The sequence below is a fragment of the Heteronotia binoei genome, chromosome 3 (assembly GCF_032191835.1).
Source record: "Heteronotia binoei isolate CCM8104 ecotype False Entrance Well chromosome 3, APGP_CSIRO_Hbin_v1, whole genome shotgun sequence".
NCBI classification, from domain to species: Eukaryota; Metazoa; Chordata; class Lepidosauria; order Squamata; family Gekkonidae; genus Heteronotia; species Heteronotia binoei.
The window spans coordinates 170,641,991-170,654,441 of NC_083225.1; the positions used below are offsets into that span (position 1 = coordinate 170,641,991).

Genomic DNA, 12,451 nt, shown 5'->3' on the forward strand with positions numbered 1-12,451 from the left:
AAAACCATCAGATTATTTAAAATAAACAGTTTACCTGCTGTGGACTGTCTTGAATTTCTGAAAGAAACCTCTTCAGTTTACTTGCTATCTTCTGCTCTGCTGGAGCAATAATTCTTTCGTATTGACATACTGCTGCTTTCCACAAAGGCTAGGAGCGACAGGAATACTTTAATCAAAATTCAAACATCAAGCCTCAACAGAGCAAGCATGCAATTTTTAGAAGATACGAACGCTATACCTCAGTGTAAGGATTATAGTGTACAGGATTCAAACCAGCAAAGGGCTCAAACACCTGAGCAAGGTGCAATGCTTGCTGTTCACCAGTTGGCAAGAAATAGGTAAGTTTCTCATGGAGGGTTCGAATAGTTAGCACCTGCAAGAGAAGCACATTATTTGGGCAATTTCTAACAGCATCAAATATTATGAACAGTCAGAGAGATGCAGGGACCATTCTATCCAAAACAGTAAGAAAAAGCTTCAACAGATGTAAGATCCAATGAAAAGTATCTTCATCCTTTATAAAATAAATTAACACAGAGACCATCAGGCCTTGAATTCAGCAGGAGCTCACAGGAGCATAGCTCCTGAACATTTCTGACAGTTCCCCCTCCTCCTCCACACCTTGTCCATTGAATAGTAGATGCAGCTGCATAACAATCCCTGGATGAGCTCCACCACCTATTTTTCTACAAACAACCCCTGGAGACCATTATAACTCAAATATAACTAATTCTTATGGTTAAGGTATTACATGATTGCATACTATTGTAACAACTTAAGTAACGTTCAAAAACATAACTTGAGCCTATGAGAATTCCCTATAAATGCATGCACCCTAAACTGCATTTCACAGGAATGTATACAAAAGGGGATGTAATTTAAGCGCCTCTGTCCATTCTTTTTTATTTATTTATTTTGAAAAACAGGTGAGGTGCCAGAAGACTGCAGGGCAGATGTTGTCCCCATTTTCAAGAAGGGGAAAAAAGAGGATCCGGGTAACTACTGACCTGTCAGCTTGATGTCTACTGGAGGTTTAGCAAACAGTCACTCCTGGAACATTTAGAAACAATGTCTGCGATCACTAAGAGGGTTTTCTCAAGAACACGTCATGTGAGACCAGCCTTATCTCTTTTTCTGAAAAAGTTACTACCTTTCTGGATCAGGGGAATGCTGCAAATATGGTTTACCTTTATTTCAGTATGGCTTTTTATATGGTTCCCTTATACTATTCTTGTTGACGTTGGTAAGCTGTGGCTTGCATTCTGTTACTGTTAGGTGGATCTGTAACTGGCTGACAGATCACACCCAGCCAGTGCTTGGGAATGGTTCCTCATCCTCTTGGAGGGGAGTGACAACTGGAGTGCCTCAAGGATCTGATGTGGGGCCTGTTTTGTTCATCTTTATAAATCATTTGAATGAAGGAATAGATGAAATGCTTATTATATTTGCAGATGATACTAAATTGGAAGGGATAGCAAATATGGTAGAAGACAGAGTCAGAATACAGGATGATCTTGACAAGCTGGAAAACTGGGCTAAAACAAATAAAATGAATTTTAACAGGGACAAATGTATCTGCATTTAGGTAGAAAAAAAATCAAATGCATAGTTATGGGATTGGGGAGACTTGTCTCCATAATAGTACATGCAAAAAGGATCTAGGGGTCTTAGCGAACCATACACTGAACAAGAGTCAGCAGTGTGATGCAGTAGTTAAAAAGGCAAATGCAATTTTGGGCTGTATCAACAGAAGTATAGTGACCTGATCATGTGAAGTAATGGCATCGCTTTACTCTCCTCTGGTTAGACCTCACCTAGAGTATTGTGTTTAGTTTGAGGCGCCACAATTTAAGAAGGATATAGACAAGCTGGAACATGCCCAGAGGAGGGCAACAAAGATGGTGAGGGGTCTGGAGACCAAGTCCTATGAGGAAAGGCTGAAGGAGCCACGTATGTTTAGCCTGGAGAGGAGACGACTGAGAGATGATAGGATCACCATCTTCAAGTACTTGAAAGGCTGTCATATAAAAGATGGTGCAGAGTTATTTTCTGCGGCTCCAAAAGGTTAGACCAGAACCAACAGGTTGAAATTGAATCCAAAGAGTTTTCAGCTAAACATTAGGAATAACTTCCTGACAGTGTGGTGCCTCAGTGGAACAGGCTTTCTCAGGAGGTGGTGGGCTCTCCTTTTCTGGAGCAATGCTGATTCTTCCTGGGTCAGGCAGCAATTTTCTCCAGGTCAGTTTGGCCAGAGATCCTGGAGGTTTTTTGCCATCTTCTGGGTGTGGAGCAGGGGGCGCTGCGGGGTTTAGGGTGGGGGGGGATATTTGTGAATTTCCTGCATTGTGCAGGAAATTGGCTCTGGAGGTCCTTTCCAATTCTATGGGTATATGATTCCTAAGCATTCTTCCTTTCTATGAATGAGAGTTCCATAAAAGAATACAATTTGAATGCAATTCAGTGAGGCAGGTAAATGCCTAACCATATACAAAGTCAGGCTTTCCAGTGCCTCAGAGTCCTTCTCAGCACTGTAACATGTGCTCCCTTTTAGCTGAAGATCCTGGAGTCCAGCAGTGGGATTGTCCACAGAGAAAGTACACACCATACCACTGAACAATTGCCCTTCCCAACAGCACTGGATTCTGCCCATATATAAATATATGAAGCTGCCTTCATATCACATCATCTTGTCCTATATTGTATATTCAGCCTGGCTCTCTATGGTGGTTAGTTTTCTTGCTCTGTTACCAAAAGGACTTAAACTAGCAACTGAGAAAATAGAAGCATGGAACCTCATATATTTTTTTAAAAAAATCTTTCATTAAGCTGCAGCCCCTCCCCATGAGAAAACATTTCATTTTAAAAACTCCAATCGCTCCACCCCAAATAGTGCAAAATGTAGCAAAATATACCTCCTCAAGTCGTTTGCCAAGTTTCTCTAGTGCTTCAGGAACATATTTCTCATCTCGCCACAAGTGTGGGGTGTAACGTTGCCACAGTTGCCCTGTCAGGTGATCGCAGGCTATCACCCATTGTTCACAGATCATGATACCAGCCTTCAGATTTTCTTTCACAATGTGAAAGGCATCTTCCCACAGATTTAATGTCCCTAACTTTTTCTGAACAAATCTTCCAAGAGAGCCAGCTGAAAAAAATACACACAAATCGTACAGATTAATTTCAGCACAGAAAATGATGAATGCACAACCTTCACTGACTGAAACTGAGTGTTAAGCTTTCACAGAATAGCAAGGCACTGCTGAAGGAGAAAGACTCTATGCAATGGTTTTGATTGCTTTAAAGGGCAACCCAAGTACTCTTATCTTCACATGAATCAGCCTATAAAGTACAGTGAAGCCAACAAATGATGTGGGCACAGCAATATACCATAAGAAATGGCCAGAGAGACATGAACAGCCCTCTTTCACTGTTGGTGACTGGAAGGATTGTGTCCCGGCTGAATGACTGGAAAAAAGGAGACAGAACAGGCACATTCCTTCAGACTGGTGAGTACACTGAGATGAATATAGATAATACAGGCCTACGTAACACACACTTCATATCTTGAGTTTGCCGTACTAAATATATTATAGACCGGACTGTCAAGCATGGTAAAATTCCATTGATAATTGATTGTTTTAGGGTCCTCCATAACACTGATCTGTGAAGTAGCTTGGAGGACCAAGGTCTGTTAGCTCTGTTATTCTTTCCCCTCCCCCTTCCTGCTTTATTGCTTGCAAAGTAGAAGTAGAGAGAAACTAAACTAACTTGAGAAGAAGCAATCAGCACCTTCCCATGCATTCCTGTTAGCGAGTGCGACACATCTGGGGAAAGCAAGGACAGAGTCCTGATAACGCTATGAGAATGTAGACATTTATGATAGTTTATGTGTGAGAGCTATCCCTCGCTCCCATCTTTTGGAATCCTTTTGAAGTAAGCCTTAAAAGTATTGTATCAATGTATTTGCAGCATCACTCTCAAGAATCTGTTACACTGAAAGTATCAGTTTATCAATAAACGTAGTTTTGTATCAACTTCGACTCGTCATTGAAACCGCATGCTTGACACGGACATCTTTAGTCTTTTACAATCTAAATTTTTTATTCAGTTGCTGGAAATTTCTCTGCAAGAAACTCTGAAGTGATTCCAACATTAACAAAAGAAAAAAGTTTGTCTGAATGCAAAGATGACATCCAGGTAGACACAAGCTTTATTTGGAACCCTCAAGAGCAGCATACTTCTCAATAATAATAAATATAGCACCAAGGACTATCTTGAAACGGAGTGAGGAACACCATCAATATCCTAGCTATCACTTGGATATTAAACATTTTATTACAGTGTCGGACTAAGATCTGGGAGACTCAGGTTCAACCCCCATTCTGTAATGGAAGACTGCTGGGTGACCTTTGGCCAGTCACACTCTCTCAGCATAACCTATCTCCCAGAGTTGTTGTGGAGATAAATGGAGAAGAGAATGATGGAAGCCAGGTTGAGTCCTCACTGTGAAGAAAGACTACGCATAAATGAAGTATATGGAAAGCAGACTTTCTCCATTCACTCTAAGCCCACTGAAGACCATAGACTTAAATCTGAAGTAACTCTATATAAGCCTGCTCTGTAAGTGATGATTGCAGTCCTACAGACATTTTTCCTGAGAGTAAGCCTATTAACATCAACGGGACTAAGAAAAATGTAACACTGTTTAGGACAGCACTGCTATTTTAAACTATTTTAAACTATGACTACTCTTTACATAGCAGACTACCTTTCAAACATTTGTTCACCATGAATGTTACCTAAGATATCCAATAAGTTTTGCATGCGTAGCTGTGGGAAAGGTTCATGCTCAGTTTGTCTCCATACATCATCAACTGTATCTTGTGTTGTCTCCACTAAATCCACAACTTCAAATAAAGACATGCTGTCCAAGTTGTAATAGTCCTATAAGCAAAGCACATGTTTAAAGGCATGGGTGCATACAGCAATGAGAAGGCAACAATCCTTAAACCAGTCACTCATGAACACTTCTACAAAAACAGCATATCTGATTTAAGAAACTGGAATCTAAATGTTTTGGGATCTTTTCATTTTATTTGCTTATTAGTTGCAGTTAATTACTCTTTCTACTGTCATATATTAATTATTTGTGTTAGAAACCTTTCAACACAGAACTGTAAAAAGCCCTGAAACAACAGTACTAATAGATCTTCATTACGAAGCCCCATTCCTTCTTATGGAAATACCAATGTCTACTTTTCCATGACTAAAAGCTTGTGTAGTGCTGACGCAGAAGCCCTGTGTCCTTCCCAACGTCCCATAAGTAAGAGCATGAATTCTTCCTCCATCCTGATGTTTATTAGGTGGCAGGAGGCTCATACTTCTCAGCACAGCACCTCACCAACAATCACTGATTACAAAGACTTCATTCAACCAAAAATGTATAGCTACGAGGGACACTTCAAACAATCTCACCGATGCAAGTGGGAAATATAAACAATATACGCTGCACTGCTCGTTTATAAATATTTGGAGAGATAAAGCCAGATGCTAAGGATCCTTTAATATTTGAAATGACTTGACCTCTGCAATGAGTAAAAAAAATTCCACTGGTCAAACACTCACTGACCAGAATTCATTACCTGTATTCAGGGCTTTTTTGGAGCAGGAACGCACAGGAACACAGTTTTGACTGGTCAGGGGGTATGGTCTAATATGCAGATGACTTCCTGCTAGGCTTTTTCTACAAAAAGCCCTGTGTGAAACAATGGTGGTCAGAGGGTGTGGCCTAACATGCAAATGAGTTCCTGCTGGGCTTTTTCTACAAAAAAAGCCCTGCCTGTATTGCCCTTACTTAAAGACTCAAGAGGATCACTGAAGCAAACTACTGGTAAAGATCTGTACCAGTAAAGAGCATAGTGCAGTGAAACATCTCAGGACACGGAACAAGAGCTCCTGTATTACCCTGATTCTAAAAAGGTAAAGAGCACAAGTTTGTAGAGCTCACTTTTCCAGAGACGGCTAATGCAAGCTCAATTGGCATGTGGAGCTGTGAGTGCTGGCTGACTTGCAGACTACCGTGTGCAGAATTCTGTTCACAGAAGAGCCCTGCCAAATTACATAAATGCTTTCTGGAAATTCTGCATCCTGTGTCCCTCTAAGGTCAACCAGATACCTATGCTCATAGGCATTCCCCACTTCCTTTTTTTGTTGCAGCCCTTTGTATTCCTCAAAAACCCATTTCTGAGGCTTTCAGGACCCACTGGAACAGTATGGCATGGGGCACAGGGTGATACTTTGTGGGGGGAAGAACCTATGCAGATTAGGAGAGCATTCATAAGCAGCCATATGCTCTTTGGCTACCCCCTATGCTCTGATGTGTCTGAACACAAATTTCACCATGTGGGTATGCATAATATTGCAAACAGAATAAACTACGCACATATGCAATGGCTTCAAATAGTTCTTTAAAATGAGAGGCTCTCTCCTTGCTACACAGTTTGCTTCCATGTTGTGCACGTTCTGTCCAGAACTGAAACTCATCATTTGGAGAAAGTATTGCTGGGAAGGGAAAAAACAGAGAGAGAAGAAAGAAGAGTTTAATCCAGCAGCCACAACATACAGAGTTGCCTAGTTATCTTGAACTTGAAGAAAACACTGAACAAGTTAAAACATGCTAGAGACACCAAACGCACAGGGGATCGCTGACTGACTCTTCTTTACCTGCTCTCCAAGTTTGGTGAAGACTAGATTGGATTGAAGGGATTCAAGTTATGCCCCCCCAACAAGGTTTCCCCCAGAAAGCAATATGCTAGACCTTTATACAAAAGACAGAATAGCATATAACAGGCAAGAAGCTCCCAGAACCCTCACCTCCATTTGACATGAATTCTTGTACCTATCTGAGAAATGATATCTCCTCAGCTTTATTCCCTGTTTAACTGAATCCATAATGTTGCACTTTACTTTCCAAATTCTCACTCCTGCCCTACCTTTTTTCTTTTCTCTCTTCTCGGATAATAGGACACATTAGGGAAGACAAAGGGAGACTGGCTATATGGGGCTTGTGTGCTATGTTAACTTTTTTACGATAAAACAATAAAAATCTTAATTTAAAAAGTTGAGTGAGACAGATAACTGTGACCTATTTTTAATTTAAATTGCACTGTATATAAATAATAACGCTATATACCTTGAACATCATCTTCCCGGTATTTCGTTCCTTTTTCAGCATTATCTGTTCTTCTCAGAACAGAACCCAAACCTGCCTCTAATTCACGCAACAGATTCTGGAGTTTGGGATCAAAATCTTTACTCCATTTCTCATCCTGCAACAAAGTGAACAATAATGTAAAGTATCTATTACAACTGTGTATTTTATTATTAATGGCGTATATCCCACCAGCCGCTAACTTTGAGGAGTGGGACATTCCCGCTTACCCCTCATGCTGCATTTCACACAACTTATACAAATTTTGTCTGCAGAGGTCACCTCTGAAGGAGCATACAGGGCAAGGGGGGGGTCTAAAGTGGGAGAGGGAAAATCAACATAAACTGTCACCACCTCTTTTGCAAACTAAAGTGCTATTCCACTGAAGGAACTGTGTGGCTGGATACATGCCAAAGTTTGGGGGGCCTAGCTATCTGATAACTTTATTGTCAAGGTGTAAAAATAGAGAAGAGGCTTTCAGACTTTTTAAAATATATAGGTTTCACAAACTGTCATTAGCAATACTTATATTTATCTCTAATTTCAAAAGGACCAACTTCAAGACGACTCTGCAGCCAAAGCAGGCTTTTTAAAAAGTTTGCAGTGATTGGAACAAAGCAACCTAAGTGATCAAATAATTTTGATGATGGTTAACCACCATGGGATCACGAAGGAAAGGCCTGCTACAAATATTTTAAAATATAAATAAGATTAAAATTATTTTAAAAATGAAAACAGAAAACTGGTTACCATAGTATAACAGAACATGTCAAATTATAACTCTATTATTACTCTTTATAAATTTGATGCAAAAACCTAAAATGAATGAAAACCACTGTACACTTGTAGAATGTTGCCAACACGCAAAAAAAAATCCTTAAAAATTAATGAAGTATTTTGGAGACTTACTCACCTTTAATAGTATTGGTGCAAATACCTGTCGCACTGCTTGATAAAGCATATTGATAGGAGAATCTAACATAGATGATACAAGAATATTGGTATGAAGATTATCTTCTGTGATAACATCTGGTCGCAACTTGAAAAATACCAGTATTTTATCTTTTGAATCGCCAGCTTCAATCTGTATGATTAGGAAATGCAAATACTCAGATTTAGCATACTTACTGTTTCCCAAACTGGAGTACTGGGATCTCTGAGGTTTTATGGGGATAAACAAAGAACTTGGCAAATTCTTTGCAAGGACAGCCAGTTAACACAAAAAGGGAGTCCACCCAGTTTTCCAGGGACAAGACTGGGCTGTAGAAAGAAGATGCCTCCACAGGGCATACACAGTATACCCTGATCCCTTTAAAAAGGTGCTGTCCGGCATGATTCTGCCAGTGAGAAAGAAAGGGAGAACGCGGGGGCAGGGGGGCATCCTTGTGTTGCTGTTTGAGAGCTGCTGGCATAATTTTGCAGTGCTGGTTTAGGCCTGGGGAGATCAAAGTCATATCTCTACGTATCATGAAACTCAATGAATGAGCGTTTCAGTCAGTCACTTTCACTCAATCTAACCCAGTTCACAGGGTGGTTGTTGTTAAGATAAAATGGGGGAGACAAAAGGAATGTACGCCAGCCTGAGCTCTTTGGAGGCTGGATAAAAATGTACCAAATATATATATTCATAAACCACTAAAATGACAAATGCAATAAATAAGTTCTTCCCCACCTGTTCACACTATCATGTGAGGGGGAAAGAATGGGGGAACAATCATTCAAACACCAAGGCAACACACTAGAGAAAATTCAAAACCATTGCAAGACTATAAAAAGAAACAAAGAAAAAAATTAAGCTTGGGAGGATATGCTTCTCTTTTTAATCACGACAGACAAGAGAGTGACTAAGGTAGTATGTGAAGGAAGATAATTTCACACAGATGGAACAAAAAAGCAATATAGAGACCTCAGGGAGTCAAGAGGCTTTTCTAAATGAGCAATGAGAATACAGAGTGAAAATCTAAAACTATGTAGAAAAAATTGTACATTATATACAAGGGTAGCTTGTACATTGCTTTGAATTAAATTATGAGAACCAGTTTGGTGCAGGGGTTAAGTGTGTGGACTCTAATCTGGGAGAACTGGGTTTGATTCCCCACTCCTCCCCATGCAGCCAGCTGGGTGACCTTGGTCATCACAGTTCTTGAAAGAGCTGCTCTCTCAAGGGCAATTCTGGAAAGAGCTCTCTCAGCCCCACCCACCTCACAGGGTGTTGTGGGGAGAGGAAGGGAAAGGAGACTGTAAACTGCTCTGAGACTCCAAGTGAAGGACGGGGAATAAATCCAACCTCCTCCTCCACCTCCTAATAGAAACACTGGTATCTTGTATACATAGGACTCCTTTAATGTGAGGAAACTGTGTGATCCACTCCGCGCCCCCCTTCGAACACTAATGGTCCATCAATAAGTTTTAAACTATAAAACAAGGATCTGGCATAACTACTGTATGTAAAATGTATCTTAAACCTGCACACATATACATAAGGTACCAAAAATCGATTATCCGTTTTTTTTTTAAATAGTTATAATCTGCACTTTTAATCACTGCTCCCAAAAGCAGCTTTGCAAACAACCAGACATTAAATGGCCAATCGGCAGAAACCAGCAGAAAACCATTTGCTGCAAGCATTTAAAACAAGTTAAACTACAACCTTCAGTGGCACACGCAGAAGCAAGAAGGGGTAAAAATCAAGTGAGATCAGATTAAAATCATCTTTGTCCAGAAACATTCAGAAAACAGTCCATGTAGTCCTACCAGAATTCTTTGCAATAATCCAAAAAAACCCAAGAAATGCCCCCCTCCCCAGGTTATATTTTATTTTATTTTTCTTCATCACAGCAATGTCATCCTTGGCTTGTTGAATACTGGCTCGTGTCATGCTGTTAAGGAGCTGGGGAAGGGAACTGCAAGCTTGTAGCAGAGCAAGTTTTGAGTCCAGTGGCATATTAAAGATGCACAAGATTTTCAGGGTATAAGCTTCTGAGTGTCAAATATCCCTTCAGTTCTTGAAAGTGCATACCTTGTAAATCTTGTTGGTCTTTACTATGCCACTGGACTCAAATCTTGGTATTTACTGCAGACCAGTAGGGCAAACCACCTGAAACCAGATTCGAGTCCAATGACAACTTAGAGATCAACAAGATTTTCATGGTATGCTATCTTCCTCAGATACTGGAGGAAGGCATCTAGAGAAGGGAGCTTTGCCTCTCGAAAGGTCTTACCCTGAAAATCTTGTGGGACTTTAAGGTCCTATGGAACCTGAATCTAGCTTTTCTACTGCAGATCAACAGAGCTACCCTGCTAGGGACGCCAGCCTCCAGATGGAACCTGGGGATCCCCTGGAATTATGACTCATCTCCAGGCTCCAAAACTCAGTTTCCTTGGAGAAAATGGATGCTTTAGAGGGTGGACTCTATGGCGCTGCACCCCACTTAGTTCCTTGTCCACCCCCAAATCTCCAGGAGTTTTTCAACCCAATCCGACAACCCTTTTCCTCTATGCCTCCCACCCTGGTTGCTGGTGGGATCTCGCAATCCTAACTCTTTGAAACCACCTGAAGGTTATAGCAGGCAGAAGAAATAGACCTTCCTGGCAAATGCATCTTTAGTTCAGACAGGAAGCCTTGTAAGCCTGCAGCAGCAAAATAAAACAGGATACTCCCTCTAAGCTGCAGAGCCTTGTGAGCAAAAATTCTACTTTGTGAGCTACTGGTATGAAAGCTATGAGTGACTGCATAGTTTGTTCTGGGGCCATTTTTCCTGAGCGAAGACAAAAACGTGTGAGCCAGAGGCTAAAAATCTGTGAGCCAGCTCACGCTAACTCAGTTTAGAGGGAACACTGAGCAGGAGCCGAGGGGCAGCCGAAAGATCATCACCAAGTACCCAATGTGAACTTTTGCCTTGCAGGGCTCGCTTCCTCTGCTGCCTCGAAAGACGCGTCCCCAAGTAAGTCAACCGGCTTTTGCCAGCCCCCGAGGTCTCCGCACAATCCATACAAAGTATGCAGGTTGGATCTATTGCACACAATCCCTGCAATTTTAAAAAAGGTGTTGCCATTTTATAATTCTCAAAAGCTCACATACCACTTCGGTGGGGTAGGGTGGGATATAAATCGAATGAATGAAATAAACATATTCCTGCAGTTTTACCTATAACCTTAGCAGACATTACAAACATTTTCAGTTACGCAAAGTATGTCCATTATAAACAGAATTAATATTTTCGCTTATAACATAAGGATAAATGAATGAAGGATTAAGAAATATGCTACATGTGGTTCCTCTGTACTGTTTTGAGATATAACCACCATTACAAAACGCATTTCTTATAAACTTGTTTGATAATTTCTCCCTATTTCGATAATGTCCCCCAGCTTTTGCCAGCCTCCACACAAAGTACACCAGTTGGATCTACTGCACGATCCCTGCAATTTTTTTTTTAAAAAAAGGTGTTGCCATTTTATAATTCTCAAAAGCTCACATATTCCTGCAGTTTTACCTATAGCCTTAGCAGACATTACAAACATTTTCAGTTACCCAGTGAAAGTATGCCCATTATAAAGGATTAACATTTTCACTTCTAACATAAGGATAAATGAATACAAGGATTAAGAAATAAACTACACGCAGTTTCCCTGTACTGTTTTGAGATTTAACCACCATTACAAAATGCATTTTTTATAAACTTGTTTTGATAATTTCTCCCTATGCTCCTAAGGTCTCCCTATACTGCGCTCCTTGCAGCCCCGCGCGCCCTCGTGAGAGGAGCTCTCCATTAACGCGCTGCTCCGCTTAGGTCGAGCCTATGAAGCTGCCTTATATCCGACCCTCAAAAGTCCATCATAGTCAGTATTGTCTTCTCAGACTGGCAGCGGCTCTCCCAGGGTCTCAAGCTGAGGTTTTTCACGCCTATTTGCCTGGACCCTTTTTAGCTGGAGATGCCGGGGATTGAACCGGGGACCTTCTGCTTGCCGCGCAGATGCTCTACCCACTGAGCCACCTCCCACCCCGCTCGGGGAATCGGGTCCGTTACCTTTTTGGAGACCACGAGCTGGTCTTGCGAGCGCCAAACCGAGAGGAGAAACTCGTTGCCGTCGTCCAGGAAATCAGCCAGTTCGGGGCTGGCGGAGAGGGCGTCGAGGCTGGCCGACGGCGGCAAGCCGAAGTAGTTGGCGGCGGTGGCCGAAATGAAGAGCTTCCTTTCGTCGCCGTCCCCGTCCAGAGGCATGACGGCGGCAGCGCAG

At 41.4% G+C, this 12,451-nt stretch overlaps 1 protein-coding gene across 1 annotated transcript in view; it reads right to left on the reverse strand.

Annotated features, from left to right (window-relative positions):
- The window catches only part of DYNC2H1 (dynein cytoplasmic 2 heavy chain 1), a 230,035-nt gene extending 217,584 nt beyond the window's left edge, over positions 1-12,451 (reverse strand). The window contains exons 1-8 of the mRNA XM_060234883.1: positions 12,241-12,451; positions 8,124-8,294; positions 7,193-7,328; positions 6,443-6,561; positions 4,800-4,944; positions 2,913-3,145; positions 239-373; positions 35-148 (exon numbers count right to left, since the gene is read on the reverse strand). Coding sequence (XP_060090866.1) covers positions 35-148; positions 239-373; positions 2,913-3,145; positions 4,800-4,944; positions 6,443-6,561; positions 7,193-7,328; positions 8,124-8,294; positions 12,241-12,435 — 1,248 coding nt within the window. The 5' untranslated portion in view covers positions 12,436-12,451. The remainder of the gene's footprint in view (positions 1-34; positions 149-238; positions 374-2,912; positions 3,146-4,799; positions 4,945-6,442; positions 6,562-7,192; positions 7,329-8,123; positions 8,295-12,240) is intronic.